We start from the raw sequence: 25046 nt of genomic DNA, 5'->3' as shown, positions 1-25046 counted from the left end.
TATAGCGCTTTTCTCCCATAGGACTCAAAGCGCTTAGGCTCTCTCAGATTCAGTAATTAGTAGGATGAAGTATTCACACAACAAAAGTTATATTTCTGCAAATGCCAAACTGAACAGGTGGGTTTTCAGTCTGGATTTAAACACGTCCAGGGATGGAGCTGTCCTGATCTGTTGAGGTAAGGAGTTCCAAAACGTAGGGGCAGCATGACAGAAGGCTCTGGGACCAAAAGTTTCCAAGTGGACTCTGGGTATGACTAGATTATTAGAACCTGTTGATCTGAGAATGCGGGGATTGCTACGCAGCAGCAACATATCTTTCATGTATCCAGGGCCTAAATTATTCAGGGATTTAAATGTCAGTAGGCCGATCTTGAATAGGACCCTCCATTCTATAGGTAGCCAGTGAAGGGAGTGCAGGACTGGCGTTATGTGGCAGTGACGGGGTTGGTTGGTTAGCAGTCTGGCAGCAGTATTCTGTATCAGCTGTAGTCGGTACAAGACCTTTTTTGGAAGGCCAGTGTAGAGAGCATTGCAGTAGTCCAGTCGGGATGTGATGAAGGCGTGGACTAAGGTTGGCAGATCTTCTGGGGGTATAAGGTGCTTGATTTTTGCAATGTTCTTCAGGTGAAAATAGGATGATTTCACCACAGCAGAGATTTGAGTTCTGAACTTTAAATCCCAATCAATTAGAACTCCCAGGCTACGCACATGATCAGAGCTGCGCAGATCCGTGCCTCCTATTCCCAGTGGTGAAGACTGCAAGTTAAGTTGTTTTGTTATCATGCTCTGCCCTCCTATCAGAAGGACTTCAGTTTTGTCTGCATTTAGTTTCAGCCAGTTGTCATTCATCCATTGCTGTAGTTCACGTAAGCAGGCGTTTATAGTTAGAGTTGGGTCTGTCACACCAGGCTTGAAGGAAAGATATAGTTGAGTGTCGTCTGCATAACAGTGGTATGTCAGGCCATGTTTTTGGATTAGTTTTCCCAGCGGTAACATGTAAATCGTGAAAAGCAGGGGAGAGAGGATTGAGCCCTGGGGCACCCCATACCTAAGTGATACAGGGGTGGACAGGAAGGGCCCCATAGACACTTTTTGGGTTCTGCCACTCAAGAAGGATTGGAACCACTGAAGAACTATGCCATCAATGCCGCAGTATTCCTGTAGCCTGTTTATCAAGATGTCATGGTCAACTGTATCAAAGGCTGCAGAAAGGTCTAGCAGTATGAGGATGGAGCACTCTCCTCTGTCTCTTGCCATGAGCAGGTGGTTGCATATTTGGATGAGGGCCGTTTCAGTGCTGTGGTGTTTCCTGAAGCCAGACTGGAATGGGTCATAACTGTTGTTTTGTAGGATTTTGGCTTCTAGCTGGAGGTAAACAGCTTTTTCAATTAGCTTGCCCAGAAAGGGAAGGTTAGAGACAGGTCTGTAGCTGGTCATTGCATCTGGGTCCAGGGAGGGTTTTTTGAGGAGAGGCCTGATGATTGCTTCCTTCAGTAAAGCAGGAAATATCCCTGATTTTAAGGAACAGTTAACAATTTTTAGGAATACCGGTACGAACAGGTCGGGGCAGTTCAACATGAACTGTGTTGGGCCAGGATCTAGGTCACAGGTAGTTAGGCGGACGTGAAGGAGGATGCTTGATGTGACTTCTTCATCAATTTCTATGAAGTTTGACCAAGGTGTTACATTGTCTCTGCTAATGGTCTTCGGCGCTATATTAGGCTCAGATGCTGTAAGTTGGATGTCGGACCTTATAGCGGAGACTTTGTCTGTGAAGAAATGGGCAAATTGGTCACAGAGGTCCTTTGAAGACTCGATGTTAAGTTTTTGACATGCCGGGTTGCAGAGTTTTTCCACTGTGCGGAACAGTTGGGGTGGTTTGTTAACTGCATTTGCAATCTCTTGTGATAGAAAGGATGATTTTTTTCCCGTGATTACCTTTTGGTAGCTCTTCAAGTGGAGGATTAAGGCATGTTTGTCTTCTGGGGACTGAGATTTGCGCCACAGTCTCTCAAGTTTTCGGCCTTGTCTTTTCAGCTCTTTTATAGCGTTATCAAACCACTGTGCATGATGGTGTGGAGTAAGATATTTGGTGCGCAGAGGAGCAATGGTCTCAAAGGTGGAGGACACACATTTGTTGTATTTAAACACCAGAGTATCAGGGTCCAAGCTGGAGTCAGTCAATTCATCAAAGCTAAGGTTATCTCGGATATGTTGAGGTGTTAGCCCTTTTAAGCGGCGATATTTTATTTGATTCTTGACCTGGTGTTTGACAGCTGGTATTGAGAGGGAGAAGTGGATAGTGTGATGGTCTGACCAGGCAACAGGATTAATTTCCACATTGGCTATTGACAGCCCAGTATGGAATATAAGGTCCAGAGTGTGGCCTTTCCTGTGAGTAGCAGAGCTGATTGATTGGAGGAAGCCCAGTTCATGTAAGGCACGAGGTAGCTCTATTCCAAGTTTTGAAGAGGAGTCATCCACCCATGTATTGAAATCTCCAAGAACAATCCATCTGGGGTGTTCCAGTGTTAGGTTGCATAGGAGGTCTACAAGTTCCTTAAGGAAGTCTGAGTGTTTTTCTGGTGGGCGGTAGATCAGCAATATGTTAATGTTTTTCTCAGCTGAAAGTTGCACCCCCAAGCATTCAAACGAGTTGGTAGGACCTACAGTAAATGGTCTGATTTTCAAAGCTGATCTAAAGCAAAGTGCAACCCCTCCTCCCCTGCGTTCTTTCCTGTTGCAGTATATCACGGAATAGTTTGTTGGCACGGCAGCCTCCAGGGTGGGGCCAACTGGTTCAGAAAGCCAGGTTTCAGTCAGGCAGGCCAGATCAGAAGACTCTATTAGATCATGTATGATTGCTGTTTTGTTGTTTATCGATCTGACATTACAGAGGACAGCCTTGATGGGGCTACCCTGGGAGCTAGGGTCTGAGATTGATGACTCCAAGACAGAACAGTCTCCAGATGTGTGGCTGTCATCTCTGCTGGATTGTGCTGGAGCTATTAGGGTTGTTGGCTGGGTGTACTCTGCAGATTTTGTCACAGAGTTATTTTGGTTCTGCGGTGAAGAATATCTTTTCCCACGTCCTCTCGAGCCTCTCTTTGTCTTTCTGAAGATTCCAACAGACTTCAGTAGAATTATTGTGGATTTGTCAATTGGATAGATATTTCTTGGTTGGTATACAGCTAGAAGTCTCTCTGCTGAATATTGATGTTTACACATTAGGATGGACAAGAGACAGCTCAGGGCTCCTGCTGAGATAGGTCCTATTTAGAGTCAAGGTGTGAAGTTTGTCAGCTGTGGCTGGTATCCTGCAGAGATCAAAGGGCCTGTATAGACTGAATTGTCCTTACACAGAGATGTATGGATGGACAGCATGAATTTGAAAACACACAGTTCTTTGTTTAGGAATTTGAAGATATAATGTATAATATATGTAGAAAAATATAGTCTATTGAGCATAGATGCTGTAGATAATCGATGAAAGTTACTCACAGGATGGGAGAGGGCAGGCACAAAGAGGCAGAAAGTCTTTAAGGTCTCAGGTCAATTCCAAGGAAGGTGTGCAGTGTTCAGCCGTGTGTGATACCAAGGAAGATCCAATCCAGCTTAAATCTTTGCCATCCCAAGTTATCCAGGTGTTCTGAAAGGTTATAGGTGTTGCTGGAGAAGTGCTACATTAGAATCCACTGAAATTTCGGTCCAGTCTTTTCATTAAGAGGTTTAAAGTAGCAGAAATGAGATGTAATGTCTGGAGCAGACTTAGAGAGCAGCAGCACCAGTCTGGGCGCGCTCTTGGAAGAATCTAGCTTCTGGCTAGTTAGCTGTGTTCTATATGGCCTATTCTCTTTAGTAGAATAAGAATTTCTTACATTTTAAAAGTCTAGCACATTTCAGACAGATTTCTGATTCCGGAAAGGGCACATCAAAGCAGCGATGTAATGTGCCTGCGAACAAGAATACGCTTAGAAGAGGGCGAGACATACATCTATCCGACTGCTTCATAAACTTCACAACTTAACCAGGAAGCCCTTTGTCCATGTGTTTGTGTCTAGTGAGGAGCAAATACAGCTATTTTCACAAAAAATGCAAATTTTCACACAATTGAAAATATTTGTAAACAAATATGGATGCACAAAAGCACATATTGCAAAATACATTTGAGCAAACTGCACTGAGAAAACTCACTTTGAAAATAGTTTTCATTTATGCAAAAATGTATATCGGGTGAAAATCCATTATATTTCTGTGAAAATTACTTTGCAGAAAATCTATCTCATCCCTGTTTGTGTCAGTGTGTTTGTATCAGTGTGTATGTGCAAGTGTGTGTATGTGCATGTGTGTGTGTGTGTGTGTGTATGTGCATGTGCGTGCATGTGTGTGCATGTGCGTGTGTGTGCATGTGCGTGCGTGTGTGTGTGTGTATGTGCATGTGCGTGCGTGTGTGTGCATGTGCATGTGTGTGCATGTGCGTGCGTGTGTTTGTATGTGCATGTGTGTGTGTGTGTGTTGTATACAAAACCTACTTATTTCAAGAATGAATATTCAGAATCAGAATCAGTTTTATTTCGCCAAGTACAGCAAGAGCCATAATCGGAATTATTTGTGGTACACATGGCATAGACAGATACAACAACACATACAATTTGAAATGCAGTAATCAGATATACAGGGGAGGCAGCGACGGGGACCAGCTGCCGACCCGGCAATTACGAGTGCAGGCCGGACCGGGGAAAGTCAGAGTTCAGTGACCGAACGGCCTGGGGAAAGAAGGTGTTCTTCCGCCTGGTGGTTTTGGATGGTATAGTCCTAAAGCGGCGGCCCAACGGGAGGAGCCTGAAGTAGTGGCTGCCAGGGTGAGAGGGGTCACGGGAGATCATGGTGGCCCTCTTACTCAATCTAGCGGAGTGGAGGAGATCAAGAGGTGGAAGAGGAGACCCGATGATTCTCTCTGCATCAGCTATGACTCTCTGCAGTTTATGTTTTTCACTGGCCAAACAATGACTGAGGAGCAGAGGATGGATTCTATGGTGGCGGTATAGAAGCTGGCCAGCAGCTCCCGTGGCATGCCAAATCTCTTCAGTTGGCGCAGGAAGAACAGCCTCTGTTGGGATTTCTTTTGAATTTTAGTGGTGTTCTGCCCCCATTTCAGATTATTGGTGAGAGTCGTGCCGAGGAACCGAACCGATGACACCATAGAAACTTCTGTTCCTCCAATGAGGACAGGCGAGGGGGGGGGGGGGGAGGGTTCCTCCTGAAGTCTAAAACTAGTTCAACAGTCTTTGCTGTGTTGAGAACTAGGTTGTTCTCCCTGCACCAATTGCATATTCTCTCGACCTCGCCCCGGTATTCATGCTCTCCGTTGCTTCCAATTAGGCCAATAATGGTGGTGTCATCCGCAAATTTGATGACCTTCACAGAGTCAGCGGATGAGATACAGTCGTTGTTATAAAGGGAGAACAGTAGAGGTGACAGAACACAGCCTTGTGGTGGCTCCAGTATTGGTGGTTCGAATGCTGGAGTAATAGTTGCCGAGCTTCACCTGTTGTGTTCTATTTGTCAGGAAGTCCTTGATCCATGCTCGGAGAGTGGGATCAACTCCGAGCTGTGTCAGATTGGTGATCAGGATGTCAGGGCAGATCGTGTTGAACGCTGAGCTAAAGTCTAGGAACAGGATCCTGGCATAGGAGGCCGGCCTGTCTAAGTGCTCAGTGATGTGTGCCACGCTGACATTGATGGCATCCTCCATGGATCTGTTTGCCCTATATGCAAATTGGAGCGGGTCTAAAAGGGCGTCAGTGGACCTCTTCAGGTGGGCAAGGACCAGCCGCTCGAGGAGCTTCATGATGTTAGAGGTTAGGGCCACTGGGCGGAAGTTATTGTGCTCGGAACTGCCTGTTTTTTTGGGAACTGGTACAATTATGGACCTCTTGAAACAGGAGGGGACTGTACCATCAGATAATGACTGCTTAAACAAGGAGGTGAGCACAGGGGCTAGCTGATCGGCGCAGGTTCGCAGGCAGACAGACGACACTCCGTCCGGGCCGGAAGATTTCCTGGGATTCAGCTTCCGGAGGTGCCGGAGTACCTCGGATTCCCGAACAGCGCTAGGAGCCAGTACGCCAGAGGTCGATGCGGATTTGCCTACGGGCTGGTTGGAATGTTGCTCGAACCTGCAGTAGAACTCATTGAGCTCCTCCGCCAGTCGAGGGCTCGGGGTCGCCGTTTGGGATGTTGGTTTGAAGTTTGTGGCTGCTCTCAGGCCCTTCCATACTTCCCGTGTGTTGGTGGACTGGAGGCAGAGCCCCATCTTCTCAGCGTAGGCCCTCTTTGCCGATCGGAGTTCTCTTTTCAGGGCGAGCCTAGCTTCTCTGAATTCCTCTAAGGAGCCAGACCTGTGCGCCTCCTATTTGCGTTTCCAAAGTCGGCGAAGCCTGTCGTTGAACCAGGGCTTGTTGTTGGGGTAGACCCTGAAGGACTTGGACGGGATACACGCTTCTTCGCAGAAGGTGATGTAGGAGGAGATGTTCTCGGCCCATTCATCAAGGGTAGGTGCCTCCAGCGCCGTCCAGTCGGTGGTTTCAAAGCAAGCTTGGAGCTGCAGTTTGGCGTCTGCAGTCCATTTTTTGACGGTTTTGGTAATGGGCTTTGAAGTCTCTAGGAGCCTCCTGTAGGAGGGGATCAGGTGTACTGTGTTGTGGTCAGAGTTTCCCAGGGGGGCTCCTTGGGTGGCTTTGTAGGCGTTCTTGTGAACCGTGTAGCAGTGATCCAGGGTGTTACCGCTCCTGGTAGGGCAGGTGATGTGCTGCTTGTAGAGGGGCCTCACGTGCCGAAGGTTCGCCTTATTGAAGTCGCCCAAGATGATGAACAGGGCCTCTGGGAGGGCTGTTTCCCACCGCGAGATACAGTCACTGAGTACATGCAGGGCGGACTTGGAGCATGCATCGGGTGGAATATAGACCCCAACGAGGACAAGGGAAGAGAATTCCCTCGGAGAGTACCGGGGCCTGCAGTTTATGGCAAGGAGCTCAACGTCTGGGGTGCAGGCCTTGTGGAGAGTGGTGGTGTTGGAGCACAAGGAGGTGTTTATGTAAAAGCAGATTCCGCCGCCTCTCGTTTTCCCAGAGAGGGCTGCATCACGGTCTGCTCTTAGGAGGTTGTAGCCTGGTACCTGTAGGGAGTCGTCGGGGATGCTTACGCACAGCCAGGTCTCGGTAAAACAGAGAACAGGGGTGTTCTTGCTGATCTGGGGTTTGCTGTCGAGAAGGAAAAGCAGCTCGTCCAGTTTGTTGGGGAGCGAGCAGACGTTTGCTAGTAGGATGGCAGGGACAGGCGAGCGTAGGCCTTTCCTCTTCAGTCGGACCTGGGCCCCCGCCCTCCTTCCTCTGTGGCGGCGCTTGTTTGGTGCTCGCTTGGTGGAGAGGTATTCGATGTGTGCAGTGACAGCATCCCACAGGGGAGAGCCCGGTGTTGGGTTGGGGCTGTCCGGGGGTTCCCATTCAAGAAGGGCTTCTCTGGAGAGGGTGGCGGTCCGCTTCGCGCTCATGGTCCAATTTCCTCAGTAGGTGGCACAGTGTGTGGCCCCGGTAGGTGGGATAAGCAGGCAGCACAGTGAAGGGGCGACCAGAAGATGGAGGTATTATGTGGCATCTGTTTATTTATACATGAATTAATCTCAATTTATGCATTTCATTACATTTGGAATGTGTGTTGATACATCTCAGATTCCTAGTGACATATACAGGCACTCAGTCTACATTCTTAAAGGACAATTGACCTGAGAGCGATATGGAGGCTGCCATATGTATTTCCTTTTAAACAATGCAAGTGGTTGTCATGTCGATCCTCTGCCTCTAATAATTTAAGACACAGACCCTGAACAAGCATGCACAGCAGATGTTTGACTGAAGTTTGACTGGATTAGCTGCATGCGTGTTTTAGGTGGGTGATTTAGACACTACTGATGTATAAAAGATCAGCAAGGCGCCAGGCAACTGGTATTGTTTAAAAGGAAATAAATATGGCAGTCTCCATATCCCTCTCACTTCAGGTGTCCTTTAACTTGTAAATGTTTTAACTTCTTTTTGGAAAGTTGTTAATTTCAGATTAGCTGAAATTCTTGAAGCTGTGGAAAATGTTTAGTTTAGTTTTATTAGCAAGAACTAAGAACATTTGCATTTGATGAAGACTTCATTCTGTCATCTTGTAAATTTTGTATAGGTTTTAATTTAAAGCTTATGACTATCTGTGGTATTAAATTACATCACATTCCCATGGGATTTGTAAAATTAGAAAGCACTCAGATTTAATCCACCTTACTGCAACTTAATATACCCTAACACTTAGCAGAAATATACTCAGACCTTACGGTACTAGAGAGCCAGAGACTTAAAGAGAATCTGTACTCTAAAATTCTTACAATAAAAAGCATACCATTCTATTTATTATGTTCTCCTGGGCCCCTCTGTGCTGTTTCTGCCACTCCCTGCTGCAATCCTGGCTTGTAATTGCCATTTTTATGCAGTGTTTACAAACAAAAGACATAGCAAGTGATACGCTGAGAAGAGCTCAGTGTGTGAGTAAGTACAGGTAATGTATTGCCGCTAGCGTCGGTCATCGGGCATTCAAACGCCGCTATAGACGCACTCTCGACCCGCTGGCGATCGAGCGAAATTTTCCGCACGGACAGGAATGACAGGAATCGACGGAAAATGAGCGATTTCGGGCGGAAATCGATTGTTCGGTCAGCGTTTGCGCAACGATTTCACAGCCGATTCGATCACAGTGATCGAATCCGCTGTATATAAGGCAGAAAAATCAATAAGTGTATGGGCCACTTTAACCTCCTTGGCGGTTATCGCGAGTCAGGCACAAGGTGGAAAAAATCATCTCTAAATGTGTGGAAGGAAGCTGTAAACCAAGCGCTGCCCATGTTTAAAATCACTCATACTAGTAGGGGATGCCCACAAAAATTTGACAAAACATGGGGTGCCTGGAATTCTGAACCAGATACAAGTGGGTCGATAAGACAATAAAAAAAAATAGGGGGGGGGGGAGAGGGCATGGACCTTTACTACCCTTTCTTCTTCTTCCGTCTCTCTTTTATTTCTCTTTTCTTCTTCTTTTTCCTACAGCCATACAGCTCCGTGATAGAATCTAACCTACATGCCTGGCAAGATACAGCTACACAAAATGGTGAAAAAAACTTCTGTTTTTGAATAAGCTTGTTTGATAACTATGTTAACATAAAACACTCAATGTAACTAGAAGTGAAAGCCCTAATCTAACCGCTACGATGACGGGTATTAATGTGTGTCATATTTCTCGACAGCACTGCGTTTTTATTGCCATGTATGCAGGGTGGCCCCAGTTGTTGAATGTTAATTTTGTTGTTTTATGTCTGCTCTTTTCTTTATAAAGACAATAAATTTGATATGTTAAAAAAGTACCTTCTCACACATAGAAACATAATATAACAGAAAAGTAAAACAGTATAGTATAATTAAAAGTACATTTGCTCCTTTAGCAGTTATAAACCAGAGTAGGTGGATCAGATGATATCCTGCTGTTCGAACAAACAACTAATTTACCATTCAACTTTAACCCTTAGGAAAAGCAGTAATATATTTAAAAGGATTATAGCTATTGTAGTTCTTATAATTCAGTCAAAAATACAGTACCAGATGGCATAATGTCCAACACAGAAATGTCACATTACTTTTGTCTATGATAACACACTCTAATAGCATATTATGCAACGATCATATATTTCCTTTTCCTGGAGGAAGGAGGGAAACTAAGTTGCCCTTACAAGGCAGCTCTTCCCATGAGGCAGCAATCATAGTTAATCAAGCAGACTACATCTACAGTCTAATTTTATATGACATATCCCTTTATTTTCATGTGCGTTTCCTTGTAAAGGATAACTGGCACAGAGAACGCTGGCAACTAAAAGCAGTTTTACTCCAATAACAATGACTATGATTTCATTCCATTTTGAGAGAATTATGAGTACTGAGAACCGCATTGAGCAAATTGTTCATAAGTTAGTTTTGAATTGTTTCTCAACTCTTGTTTTGTTGGCTGTTAAAGCATGTTATTGTTTGCTGCCAATGTACTGTGATAATGAGAACACTGAACGATGCATCCTAAAATAGCTCACCATTTACATGTCCTTACTATGGTGGGATCTGACTGGCAAACAGGAATGTAAGTAATTTCTTTTTAAGTGCTAGTTAACTCTTTTTTGCCAATTTAAATAATCCAATTTAATGCGCGAGTGGTAATTGTTCAGCTTTGTTTTGTTTTTCTCTCCCCAGTTTGTGGATCTTAAATGTAGCTTCCCTATAAATGTTACTCTCTGGGATCTACTTTAGAGCTGGAGCCCACTACAGCATATCCTGTAGCACTTTCTGGTTTGCGATCGGCAACGCGCTGCAACAGTGGAACCATATTGGTTTCCATCAGTAGCACTGCAATCACAAAGCAATCACAAAACGATGCATGCAGCAGCATTTTAGGAGCGGTCGCATTCAATGGCTCCTGGGCCAAATCATGATTGCTCCGAAAATCATGTTTAAAATTGTGGAATTCTGAAATCACAAATGGTTTCTGAAATCAGGAACACACTCATAGTGGGCCCCGGGCCTTGCATTCAATCCATTTGTGTTTTGTCACTGAGAGAATATTTATTTTCTCTAATGCATTTTTAATCTTAGTACCCTCCCCTTACTGAAGTTTACATTCCACTGTTCTTATTCTTGTCGCAATCATATGCTATATACCGACTAAAAAAAACAGTGTAGGTTATCCATGACAAGTTTATTCAAGGTTCTAGTAGTAGAACTAGTAGTATGGTACTACCACGGAGATATCTATCATCATTTGTTTTATCCCAGATGAGGTGAAGTTAATTACTCTCAAACGTGTGAAGATACACACAAGGGGACAGATGTCTGCTCCCCTTTCCAGGCGCTTGAAATGAAAATATAGGGACCACTTATCCATCCATGTAAAGAAGTGCATAAAAAAAACAAAAGTGGAACTGTTTAAAGCAGCAGGGATAGATACTATCTCAGGAAAAAAACATACCTGTATATAAGTAGATAAATACTTGTTCTACTTACATAACATATGTATTGTACTGCCCACATTTTAATTTCAGTGAATTTAATATAGTAAATAAAAAGACAACGGTTCCAGGCATTTTCCATCTTTACCACCTCTGACCAAAGGCAATCCTGTCATTTCCTCCCTTACTTTCTTTCTCCTAGAAACTGCATTGTCATATCTAACTTGCTTTGTAAACATGTGAGCACAGATCGTATTTCTGAAGCTTTTGCAGAGGAGTGAGGTGTATATTTCCTTTCTCAGTCTGGTGTAACACTGAACTCCCTTCAGCCAATCAGTGAGGAGCAGGAATGTGGGAGGGGAGATAACAAGCTTCCCTCTCCCCAGCAATGTACCAGAATAGAGCCAGGCTGACTGAGATAAGATTCTTTACAGCAGAAACATTTATTACTACATAATAAACACAAAGCAATGGGTAAATGGAACTTAATTTTATGGCTGACAATCCCACTTTAGAAATGGGTCAATAAAAAAAGAGGTCCCTCATGTTCCATCTGCATGCTACCCTCTGCCACAATACTGAAACAAAGAGTCCTGGTATAAAAGAATTATACTGTATGTAGATATCTCATTTTGAAATTCTGACAGAAGGCATTACAGAATTTTAGATCTCCTCTTGATAAAGATACAGCTCAAAGAATTAAGCACTTGCAGTTCTATCCACACTATATCCACACTATCTTTGCATAAACAATGTTCACTCTTTCATCTAGTTTAATCTTTCATCAGCTGTCAAATCTTGCTTGCTAAAACCTTTTAAACCTGTGTTTGGCATGACAAATGTTTGACTTTAGTGGAATTGTGATTTGAGTCCTTCAGAAACACGAACCTTGCAATCAGTTTGGATGGATAGCACTTGAATAGACCTGAGGCCATTTTGACCAACACTGCTAAGCAACCCAAGTGTTTGGCTAGTCTTGCAACTGTAGGCTTCAGTTCAGTGGCGTAACTACGATTCATGGGGCCCCCAGAATAACATTGGTGCCCCCCCCAATGTTCTAACCCCTCTCCTTGCCTCCTCTTCACCGCCTTGCAGCCCATCTTACCAGGGTCATAAAAAAGTGTGGCCGTCATGATCTTCACACCCATAACAAGTGTAGCCATAAAAACACCTGATCCGAAGTATAGTCACTTGTATTGAAGGAAGGAAATGTTAGTATTTTGGGCCCCCACAGCTCTGGGCCCACCTCCAATCACAGGGGCTGCTCCCCTCTAGTTATGCCCCTGCTTCAGTTACTTTTAGCATATGCCGATCTACTTCTCATCAACAGTGGAACTTCATCCTAAAAGACAACTCTCCAAAAATAGATTTTTCCCAGAACGTAATTAGAGCATTGTCAAAAAGACTGCAGCTTTACCCTTGTTTAACCTGAAACTGTGTCTCATAAAAGTACTGACAGCATCAGAACTGCAGAATAGCCCATGTTCACAGGTAACACCACCCTGCAAAGAAATATGTGGCACAATCTAATTACTGCCCCGCCCAAGGTGCTCTGCAAACTCTGTGATCGCAGCAACGAGATAGTCAGAGTCTCTCTCTCTTCACTCTCACCTTAGTGCTTCTAAATGCACATAAGCAGAGCCTTCTGATTGTTCGCAGTTGCCATCTGAAAACATCCAATCAGAGGGCTCTGCTTGTGCACATACACATTACGGCACTTGTGAACACTAGAGCAGCAAGAGTGGTTGTGCCTACTGTACTTCTTTATGAGTTAAAACAGGTATATAGCAATAAAATAAAGTTTTGCCCTCAGTTTATCTTTTTTTTTTTCTAGGAAAAACTGGTGTATTTTAAGTGACCTTTTTCACATTGTACATATTGTCAAAATCTTTCATACATGAGCTAGCCTCTTATTGCATGTTTGCAAATTTACAAACTAAAGAGTTCTCAGTACAAAGACTTTATAAAGTTGTTTATAGAATCTAAAGCATGACCATCATCCTATATAATAAAACCCCATTTGTCCCTGTGTCATCCTCCTGTCCCTGTGTCCCGTGTGTTTTGGCTACTGCGTATGTGTAGCCTTTAGGACAGGAGGAGGATGGGGCCAGGGGGGCGGGAAGCTGGTGGTGCACACGGCGAGAGCATGGCCATTCGTGCATGCAATAGAAAGCGTAGTGGGCAGCGCGGTCAGGCTCACGTGCTGCCGGGTGTGCGAACAGCATGGAACACAGGCTGCGCCCTGGGGTCGCATCACAGCCCTAGCGTCCATTATTTAACGGGCGGGCTAAATAGCTAGTTAGTTATATTACATACATAAAAGGTTACCTACCTGGATTCCAATTGAAGCACGCCGCTTTTTAAGGAACTCATCTGTCCTGCTCACATGAACAGCCTTGTCACTGGTGCTCCGGACAGAACTGCTTTTACTCTCAGAGGTGTGACGCTGAGCTGCAGCAGACTCCAGGGCAAGATTCATGGCCTTGTTACTATCCAGGCTGTCTGTGGAATTGTAAAGACCCCGGCCATCTAGAGGCCATGGGGACATCCTTTGAGTCCGACTGTCATGATAAGCATCCTGTGTCGATTCTGTGCTGCTTTGTGCTGTCACTGAGATGAGCGGCTTGGAAGTAGAAGTGGTGCGCGGGGGTACTGGTGGAGGCGTTTTCTTGTAATTTGGGTACGATACCGCTGAAAAGGAAATAATCCAAATATTAACATAAGTGATATTTCTGAAGTACCAATAGTACATAAGTACAGTGCTATTTATGAGTTTATACGTTTTCAATAGCTTGAGAAAGAGTTATGCAAAGCAGGATTATTCACCAGGCAACCTAGGCAGGTGCTTGGGATCTAGAGGGTATCAAAGAGCCCATCTGCCACCTTCTCTGACCTCTCATCACTGCAGCTTACCAAAAGGACCACAAGGGGGCACCAATCTACTACCTTGCCTAGGGCCCCATTACAGGTTAATCCATCTCTGGGGTTAACATTGTGTCAAGTGTTTATCAGAAGCTGTGTCCTGACAAATATTTCCTTACTTGCTGCCCCAGTAATGCTTTCCACCTGGACAAGTAAGGAAAAGGCAATTTACCCAACAACAACAACATTAAAAGACACTGACAAATTGCCAGAGCCCAATTAAGACTGTACAGGGCCCCAAGCAGAGCAATAAGTTTAAACCCACCCCGCCCCACAGTTGAAAGGATGTCTCCCCAGCATAGAGTATCTCACAAAAGTGAGTGCACCTATCACATTTTTGTAAATATTTTTTTTATATATTTTATAATGTAAAGTAGTCAGTGTACAGCTTGTATAACTGTGTGAATTTGTTGTCCCATCAAAGTATCTCAAAACACAGCCATTGATGTCTAAACCACTGGCAACAAAAGTGCACATCCTATGTTAAAGGTATACTATCGCCAAAACGTGTAACATTTAAAATACATGCGTTTTAGGTGTACATTTGGCAGGGGTCGAGTAGGGCGTACACGTGGGTGGACGACGTCCTCTTACTTTTTCCTGAGCGTGGACGCCATCCACCCTGGCATGCGTGGAGGTGAGCAGCGCAGTGGAAGGAGAGCTGTGAGCAGAGGTGGAGAAAGGGGGCCATCTCCCCCCCCCCTTCCCTCACCTTAGGGCTCTCCGTCCCTCGCTCTTCCCTCCAGAACTAATGTGCGGGCAGCCGGCAGCAGGCGGGACTTACCTCTTCCTCGTTCCGGCGCCGGATCTGTGTGCCGCTGCTCTGGTCTAGATCAGGCCAGACTAGCGGCAGTGGAACAAGGAGAGGTAAGTCCCGCCGGCTGCCTGCACATTAGTTGTGCAGGGGAGAGCGAAGGATGGAGAGCCCTAAGGTGAGGGAAGGAGGGGGGAGATGGCCCCCCTTCTCCACCGCTGCTCACAGCTCTCCTTCCACTGCGCTGCTCCCCTCATGCTGGGGGGACACCCCCTGACTACATATATTGGGCACATATACACTTGCCTACATATACTGGGCACATATACCCCTGCCTACATATACTGGGCACATATACACCTGCCTAGATATACTGGGCACATATACCCCTGCCTACATATACTGGGACATATACCCCTGTCTACATATACTGGGCACATATCTCTGGCTATATATGCTGGGCACATATACCCCTGCCTACATATACTGGGCACATATACCCCTGCCTACATATACTGGGCACATATACCCCTGCCTACATATACTGGGCACATATACCCCTGGCTACATATACTGGGGACATATACCCCTGTCTACATATACTGGGCACATATACCCCTGGCTACATATACTGGGCATATATACCCCTGCCTACATATACTGGGGACATATACCCCTGGCTACATATACTGGGCACATATACCCCTGGCTACATATACTGGGCACATATACCTCTGCCTACACATACTGGGCACATATCCCCTTGGCTACATGTACTGGGCACATATACCCCTGCCTTAATATACTTGGCACATATACCCCTGGCTACATATACTGGGCACATATACCCCTGGCTACATATACTGGGGACATATACCCCCTGGCTACATATACTGGGGACATATACCCCTGGCTACATATACTGGGACATATACCCCTGGCTACATATACTGGGCACATATACCCCTGGCTACATATACTGGGACATATACCCCTGACTACATATACTGGGCACATATACCTCTGGCTACATATACTGGGACATATACCCCTGGCTACATATACTGGGCACATATAACCCTGGCTACATATACTGGGCACATATACCCCTAACTACATATACTGGGACATATACCCCTGACTACATATACTGGGCACATATACCCCTGGCTACATATACTGGGCACATATACCCTGGCTACATATACTGGGCACGTATACCCCTGGCTTCATATACTGTGACATATATCCCTGGCTACATATACTGGGACATATACCCCTGACTACATATACTGGGCACATATACCCCTGCCTACATATGTGGAGATATATTGGGGTGCTGATGCTGTGGTGTAGATATGCAGACTAGATTCCTGGACTGTTCATGTATTTGTGTGGGTGGGTCACTAGACCTACATTTGCATCTAAAGAGGTCTTCAGTGAATATGACCAGTCACCTTCTATAGGCAAGGAAGCAGCTCATTAAGCCACTAGCAGTCACTTTTGATCTACTGTCCCAGGTGTGATTGTCTGCGTCTGTCTACAGGATTACAGGCAAACTGCTACCTGTAACCAAAATTCAATCTTTTCATGGATGTGCTAAAATACACTTTAACCAAGGAAATAATGTGGAGGAAGCTTTTTGATGTCTGCAGAATTCAATGGGTGAGATTGTGTCCTGCCGAACTTCAAGAAGCTAAAACAGGAACCCCCTTTGAAGTTTGCATATCACAAGAAGGATTATGACAAGCGTTCGGTGATGTCACAAACGGGGAAACTGCATTAGTTCCTGGGGGCTGGACATTAAATGCCCCAGGGGACACTTCGGACTATTTAAGGTGGCCCAGGACAGCCACCGGTATCTTCTCTCGGAGGTAGCAAATAGCTAGGGAGGATCGCGACTCCTGGTCGAAACGGCGTCCTCCCGTCAAACAACGTTCTAACCTAAGCTGGTAACGTTCTTTTTTCCCCCGTTTATTTTTACGCAAATATCCGTGTGTGTTATCTTTGTAACCTCTTATTTTTGTAACTTTTATCTTGTAACATTTTTGCTTTGTTTTTTGTAATCTTTTTGTATATATTAAGTTCTGCATTGTTCTATGTTTTTCTAGGATATTAAATTATTATTTAATAAGTTTGACTTCTGCCGTACTAAACTAACACTCATAGCCTAGAAGAGACTGAAGTGTAACCGTGTATAAGTTCATGCCTAATTGTACGCTTGAGCAACACTACCGTATGAAATTGTAATTGCATTGTGTGTGGGGGCGTTTGTCATACGTTGGCCTAAGCGCGCAGCTGACCCAACGTACGAACAACGCCAGTGCGAGTAGCGACAGCAGAGTGGCTAACAGTATCGTTCGGAACGACTGTTAGTGGGTCTTTGCTTCACGACAGTGTAAGATTGCAACTGTGTGTGTGTGTGGGTGCGTGGCGTTCCCGTATTTGGCCTAAGCGCAAAGCTGACCCAAATACGAAAACGCGGAGTGCGCGCTGAGGACTCGACAGCAGAGTGGAAGTGTCTAGCGAACCGCTAGTGGTGGCAGTGAGAGGTGTTCTGAGGGGTCCCAGCCTTGTTTTAGCTTGACTAAGGCTGCTTCCCCTCTCAGTCTGGTCAAACCCGCAGTCGGGAACCGTATACGCAGGCGTGCCGCGGGCCGGTTCCTGACATAATTGGCTGGCAGTGGTGGCATCGTTTAGTACATTAGTACGCAGTTTAGCTTGCTATTCTGAGTACTAAAGGCTGGAAGCTTGCTAGAAGCAACTAGCCTACAGAAGTCTACTCAGTGCAGAATCTATATACGTTTTTTTTTTTGTTCAAAGATACACACTTAGTGTTTGCTTTCCCCTCCCCCCTTTTTATTTTGTTGCAACACGATGGCTCAGAAAGCATCCAGCTATGCAAGGCAAAACAAAGAGATACTACTCAACCTGTGTGAGCACAAAGGCATCGAGACGGTGAGCGACCAGACTAAGGAGCAGTTAGTTCGTGCGCTCGAGGAATATGATGAGGCAGAGCGAGCCCGTGCTTCAACGTCAGCGGATGCAGCTCACGACACGCCAGAGGAGGAATCGCTCCCGCCACAGAATGCGAGTGGAGACGATGTCCTGGACGATCCACCAAGCAGGGAGATGCCATCTCTGGAAGCTGATCTACAGCTACTGAACTCGGCTGATCCTGAACTGCGCCTAAAGCTGATCCTACTGCACCGACAGGCAGAGAAGGGAAGAGCTGAACGGCGACGCCAGGCCGAGAGTGAAAGACGCCAGGCCGAGAGTGAAAGACTCCGGGCAGAGGAGGGAAGAGCTGAACGGCAACACCAGCTGGAGCTGGCTAAACTTCAGCAGCAGAACCGGTCTGCTGGACCCGCAGAACGCGAAGGTGAGCGAGTCCACCGAATCCCCCTGGATAAGTTCCCCGCTATGGACAAGGACTCTGACATAGACACTTTCCTACAGGGGTTTGAAAGGACTTGTCGGCAGTATGGGGTGCCCCGTGAGCAGTGGGCAAGATACCTCACACCAGGGCTGAGAGGCAAGGCCCTGGAGGCATTTGTGAGTCTCCCCCAGGAGGAAGAAACAGACTTTGAGGCAATTAAGAAAGCCATCATTGCACGATACCACCTCACGCCAGAGGTGTATCGAAAACGTTTCAGGACAGTGCAGCGAGGTCCTAATGACAGTTACCTGGATCACGCGTGCAACCTGCGCACTGCCTTCCAGCAGTGGTTAAAAGGACTGTCAGTCAAAACCTTGGATGCCCTGCAGGAGCTGATGATAAAAGACCAGTTCCTACACACCTGTCCTGTTGAGGTCCGGCTGTTTGTGCTGGATCGAGAACCAAAGACAGTGGATGAGGCTGCGGAAATGGCCGATTCCTACACCGCCCATAGAGCACCTGAATCCCGGAGGACTACTACGCAGATGGACTGTCCACTGAAGGGGCAGACGGCACCAGTCCGGGTCTTCCCCCTTCCGATGTTTTTAAGGCCAAAGGTGATGTGGTTTGTGATACGTGTAATGTGGACGCTCCCTCCGCTGCAGTGGTAACCCGCAGCGCTAGCGGGTCTACAGCACAGGGACTGTCCACCGAAGTGGCAAATGTTGCTGGGTCAGCCACATCCAATCCGGAACCTGGCCTGGAGGGCCCAGGAGCCTCTCCGTCTGCAGCCTTCCTGGAATGTGTGACAGGCAGCACTGAGCTCTCTGTGGCTGTTCGATTTGACAGCAGCCTGGAAGAGCTCAGGGGGCTAGCCAGCAGGTCACCAGCTGGCAGGGGCGGGCTGAGAGGGTCCTGGGAAGTTATTCCCTCTGAGCTGTCCGAAGTGGAGGAGGCAGACCGGCAGATAATCGTTCCCCAAAGGGACCGAGAGATAGCTCCTGCCACTATAGAGGAAGTGCGTGTAGCGACGGTTGGAACCCTTCCCCAGCTGCAGCACTGTCTCTATGGTCGCCAATTCACGGTTGTCACTGACTCACATTCCCCTGGTTGGTTACGTCAGGTTGCCAAGGGCAACGACACATTGCAGCAACCTGACCTAGCTTTCCACTCGTGTAGCTTGGAGCTAACTGACAGGTGGGGAACCCTCCTGAGAATGCTAAAGGGTTACCCCACCCGGCCAGGCCGTCAATGTAGGCTTTGGCAGGATGCTTCGTTAGAACCACCTGCCAGTGCCATCTGGAAGGGGAGCAATCATGGGAATGCTGATGGACTGTCCCGTCAAGCAGAACCAACAATGTAGGTGCTGGCAGGATAATCTGGGAAGATCATCTGCCTTGCACCAAGTTAACGGCGGAGGTGTGGAGATATATTGGGGTGCTGATGCTGTTAAGGATAATACAGTAATATATTTTCATTTTCCCATTTTTATATCTGCTGTGGTATGTCAAAGGTGTAGATATGCAGGCTAGATTCCTGGACTGTTCATGTATTTGTGTGGGTGGGTCACTAGACCTACATTTGCATCTAAAGAGGTCTTCAGTGAATATGACCAGTCACCTTCAATAGGCAAGGAAGCAGCTCATTAAGCCACTAGCAGTCACTTTTGATCTACTGTCCCAGGTGTGATTGTCTGCGTCTGTCTACAGGATTACAGGCAAACTGCTACCTGTAACCAAAATTCAATCTTTTCATGGATGTGCTAAAATACACTTTAACCAAGGAAATAATGTGGAGGGAGCTTTTTGATGTCTGCAGAGTTCAATGGGTGAGATTGTGTCCTGCCGAACTTCAAGAAGCTAAAACAGGAACCCCCTTTGAAGTTTGCATATCACAAGAAGGATTATGACAAGCGTTCGGTGATGTCACAAACGGGGAAACTGCATTAGTTCCTGGGGGCTGGACATTAAATGCCCCAGGGGACACTTCGGACTATTTAAGGTGGCCCAGGACAGCCACCGGTATCTTCTCTCGGAGGTAGCGAATAGCTAGGGAGGATCGCGACTCCTGGTCGAAACGGCGTCCTCCCGTCAAACAACGTTCTAACCTAAGCTGGTAACGTTCTTTTTTCCCCCGTTTATTTTTACGCAAATATCCGTGTGTGTTATCTTTGTAACCTCTTATTTTTGTAACTTTTATCTTGTAACATTTTTGCTTTGTTTTTTGTAATCTTTTTGTATATATTAAGTTCTGCATTGTTCTATGTTTTTCTAGGATATTAAATTATTATTTAATAAGTTTGACTTCTGCCGTACTAAACTAACACTCATAGCCTAGAAGAGACTGAAGTGTAACCGTGTATAAGTTCATGCCTAATTGTACGCTTGAGCAACACTACCGTATGAAATTGTAATTGCATTGTGTGTGGGGGCGTTTGTCATACGTTGGCCTAAGCGCGCAGCTGACCCAACGTACGAACAACGCCAGTGCGAGTAGCGACAGCAGAGTGGCTAACAGTATCGTTCGGAACGACTGTTAGTGGGTCTTTGCTTCACGACAGTGTAAGATTGCAACTGTGTGTGTGTGTGGGTGCGTGGCGTTCCCGTATTTGGCCTAAGCGCAAAGCTGACCCAAATACGAAAACGCGGAGTGCGCGCTGAGGACTCGACAGCAGAGTGGAAGTGTCTAGCGAACCGCTAGTGGTGGCAGTGAGAGGTGTTCTGAGGGGTCCCAGCCTTGTTTTAGCTTGACTAAGGCTGCTTCCCCTCTCAGTCTGGTCAAACCCGCAGTCGGGAACCGTATACGCAGGCGTGCCGCGGGCCGGTTCCTGACATAATTGGCTGGCAGTGGTGGCATCGTTTAGTACATTAGTACGCAGTTTAGCTTGCTATTCTGAGTACTAAAGGCTGGAAGCTTGCTAGAAGCAACTAGCCTACAGAAGTCTACTCAGTGCAGAATCTATATACGTTTTTTTTTTTGTTCAAAGATACACACTTAGTGTTTGCTTTCCCCTCCCCCCTTTTTATTTTTTGCAACACGATGGCTCAGAAAGCATCCAGCTATGCAAGGCAAAACAAAGAGATACTACTCAACCTGTGTGAGCACAAAGGCATCGAGACGGTGAACGACCAGACTAAGGAGCAGTTAGTTCGTGCGCTCGAGGAATATGATGAGGCAGAGCGAGCCCGTGCTTCAACGTCAGCGGATGCAGCTCACGACACGCCAGAGGAGGAATCGCTCCCGCCACAGAATGCGAGTGGAGACGATGTCCTGGACGATCCACCAAGCAGGGAGATGCCATCTCTGGAAGCTGATCTACAGCTACTGAACTCGGCTGATCCTGAACTGCGCCTAAAGCTGATCCTACTGCACCGACAGGCAGAGAAGGGAAGAGCTGAACGGCGACGCCAGGCCGAGAGTGAAAGACGCCAGGCCGAGAGTGAAAGACTCCGGGCAGAGGAGGGAAGAGCTGAACGGCAACACCAGCTGGAGCTGGCTAAACTTCAGCAGCAGAACCGGTCTGCTGGACCCGCAGAACGCGAAGGTGAGCGAGTCCACCGAATCCCCCTGGATAAGTTCCCCGCTATGGACAAGGACTCTGACATAGACACTTTCCTACAGGGGTTTGAAAGGACTTGTCGGCAGTATGGGGTGCCCCGTGAGCAGTGGGCAAGATACCTCACACCAGGGCTGAGAGGCAAGGCCCTGGAGGCATTTGTGAGTCTCCCCCAGGAGGAAGAAACAGACTTTGAGGCAATTAAGAAAGCCATCATTGCACGATACCACCTCACGCCAGAGGTGTATCGAAAACGTTTCAGGACAGTGCAGCGAGGTCCTAATGACAGTTACCTGGATCACGCGTGCAACCTGCGCACTGCTTTCCAGCAGTGGTTAAAAGGACTGTCAGTCAAAACCTTGGATGCCCTGCAGGAGCTGATGATAAAAGACCAGTTCCTACACACCTGTCCTGTTGAGGTCCGGCTGTTTGTGCTGGATCGAGAACCAAAGACAGTGGATGAGGCTGCGGAAATGGCCGATTCCTACACCGCCCATAGAGCACCTGAATCCCGGAGGACTACTACGCCCAGCTGGAGGGGAGAACAGAGTGCTAAACCTGTGTCACCCAGCACCCAGAGGAGGCAAGCACCGCTGTCTCCTGGAGTCAGGCAACCAACCACTGACACTCGGAAATGCTTTGTATGTGACAGGGTGGGTCATATAAGCACGACTTGCCCAGAGAGGAAGAGGGAGGCCCCAAAATCCAGTGAGGCCTCAAACCTCAGTGAAGTCCCAACTGCTCTGTGTGCTACCAGGAATGCCACTGGCTATGCAGAGAATCTGCAGCGTGTCACGGTTGGGGGTACAGTTGCCACTGGGCTGAGAGACACTGGAGCAGAAGTGACTCTCATACATCCCCAGCTTGTGAACCCAGAACAGTACATACCTGGGAAAATGATTGCTGTCAGAGGAATTGGGGGTGTCACCCCAGCCATACCCACCGCCTTGGTCCACCTGGATTGGGGGGCCGGCAGCGGACTGAAAGAAGTTGGGGTAACTGACAAAATCCCCACCAACGTTTTGCTGGGTACTGACCTGGGACGGTTAGTGGCCCGGTATGAGCCTACTCCAAACCCTGTGGGGCCTGCATCCCCAGCAGAAGTTCAGGACTCTTGCAAGGTACTGTTTGATAATGCTGTGCAAGTGGGGAGTGCTGGTGAGGCCCCAGGGGCTATGGACTGTATACTAGGAGCCAGCCCTAGTGATTCTCCAGTGCCTAGGCCTGGAATGGGGCCTGTTGATCCGGAGAATGCCGAAACTGATGATGTCCTTTATGACGCACGGACTATTGAGGCGATCGATGCAGGAACTGTTGATGATACTTGTGAAGTGCTGAGTAGCAATGTGTGTAATGATACAGATAATGTGGATGTTTTATGTGATGTTATAAATGTCAATATGTATAAGACGGACAATGTTGATATCATATGTGTTGTGCTACATAATGATGCTTGTCCTGTGGACACTCCGTCGGCTGCAGGAGTAACCAGCAATGGTCGCTGGGCTGCAGCAGATGGACTGTCCACTGAAGGGGCAGACGGCACCAGTCCGGGTCTTCCCCCTTCCGATGTTTTTAAGGCCAAAGGTGATGTGGTTTGTGATACGTGTAATGTGGACGCTCCCTCCGCTGCAGTGGTAACCCGCAGCGCTAGCGGGTCTACAGCACAGGGACTGTCCACCGAAGTGGCAAATGTTGCTGGGTCAGCCACATCCAATCCGGAACCTGGCCTGGAGGGCCCAGGAGCCTCTCCGTCTGCAGCCTTCCTGGAATGTGTGACAGGCAGCACTGAGCTCTCTGTGGCTGTTCGATTTGACAGCAGCCTGGAAGAGCTCAGGGGGCTAGCCAGCAGGTCACCAGCTGGCAGGGGCGGGCTGAGAGGGTCCTGGGAAGTTATTCCCTCTGAGCTGTCCGAAGTGGAGGAGGCAGACCGGCAGATAATCGTTCCCCAAAGGGACCGAGAGATAGCTCCTGCCACTATAGAGGAAGTGCGTGTAGCGACGGTTGGAACCCTTCCCCAGCTGCAGCACTGTCTCTATGGTCGGCAATTCACGGTTGTCACTGACTCACATTCCCCTGGTTGGTTACGTCAGGTTGCCAAGGGCAACGACACATTGCAGCAACCTGACCTAGCTTTCCACTCGTGTAGCTTGGAGCTAACTGACAGGTGGGGAACCCTCCTGAGAATGCTAAAGGGTTACCCCACCCGGCCAGGCCGTCAATGTAGGCTTTGGCAGGATGCTTCGTTAGAACCACCTGCCAGTGCCATCTGGAAGGGGAGCAATCATGGGAATGCTGATGGACTGTCCCGTCAAGCAGAACCAACAATGTAGGTGCTGGCAGGATAATCTGGGAAGATCATCTGCCTTGCACCAAGTTAACGGCGGAGGTGTGGAGATATATTGGGGTGCTGATGCTGTTAAGGATAATACAGTAATATATTTTCATTTTCCCATTTTTATATCTGCTGTGGTATGTCAAAGGTGTAGATATGCAGGCTAGATTCCTGGACTGTTCATGTATTTGTGTGGGTGGGTCACTAGACCTACATTTGCATCTAAAGAGGTCTTCAGTGAATATGACCAGTCACCTTCAATAGGCAAGGAAGCAGCTCATTAAGCCACTAGCAGTCACTTTTGATCTACTGTCCCAGGTGTGATTGTCTGCGTCTGTCTACAGGATTACAGGCAAACTGCTACCTGTAACCAAAATTCAATCTTTTCATGGATGTGCTAAAATACACTTTAACCAAGGAAATAATGTGGAGGGAGCTTTTTGATGTCTGCAGAGTTCAATGGGTGAGATTGTGTCCTGCCGAACTTCAAGAAGCTAAAACAGGAACCCCCTTTGAAGTTTGCATATCACAAGAAGGATTATGACAAGCGTTCGGTGATGTCACAAACGGGGAAACTGCATTAGTTCCTGGGGGCTGGACATTAAATGCCCCAGGGGACACTTCGGACTATTTAAGGTGGCCCAGGACAGCCACCGGTATCTTCTCTCGGAGGTAGCGAATAGCTAGGGAGGATCGCGACTCCTGGTCGAAACGGTGTCCTCCCGTCAAACAACGTTCTAACCTAAGCTGGTAACGTTCTATTTTCCCCCGTTTATTTTTACGCAAATATCCGTGTGTGTTATCTTTGTAACCTCTTATTTTTGTAACTTTTATCTTGTAACATTTTTACTTTGTTTTTTGTAATCTTTTTATATATATTAAGTTCTGCATTGTTCTATGTTTTTCTAGAATATTAAATTATTATTTAATAAGTTTGACTTCTGCCGTACTAAACTAACACTCATAGCCTAGAAGAGACTGAAGTGTAACCGTGTATAAGTTCATGCCTAATTGTACGCTTGA

General features: G+C 46.9%; 1 protein-coding gene across 7 annotated transcripts in view; it reads right to left on the bottom strand.

Moving 5' to 3' along the window:
* The window catches only part of DLGAP2 (DLG associated protein 2), a 656900-nt gene that overhangs the window by 104791 nt on the left and 527063 nt on the right, over nt 1–25046 (bottom strand). For all 7 annotated transcript variants that reach the window (XM_068281332.1, XM_068281331.1, XM_068281334.1 and 4 more), the window contains one exon: nt 13410–13768. In XM_068281332.1, coding sequence (XP_068137433.1) covers nt 13410–13768 — 359 coding nt within the window. The remainder of the gene's footprint in view (nt 1–13409; nt 13769–25046) is intronic.

Source organism: Hyperolius riggenbachi, chromosome 4 (assembly GCF_040937935.1).
Source record: "Hyperolius riggenbachi isolate aHypRig1 chromosome 4, aHypRig1.pri, whole genome shotgun sequence".
NCBI lineage: Eukaryota > Metazoa > Chordata > Amphibia > Anura > Hyperoliidae > Hyperolius > Hyperolius riggenbachi.
This window is presented reverse-complemented; position numbering and strand designations above follow the sequence as displayed.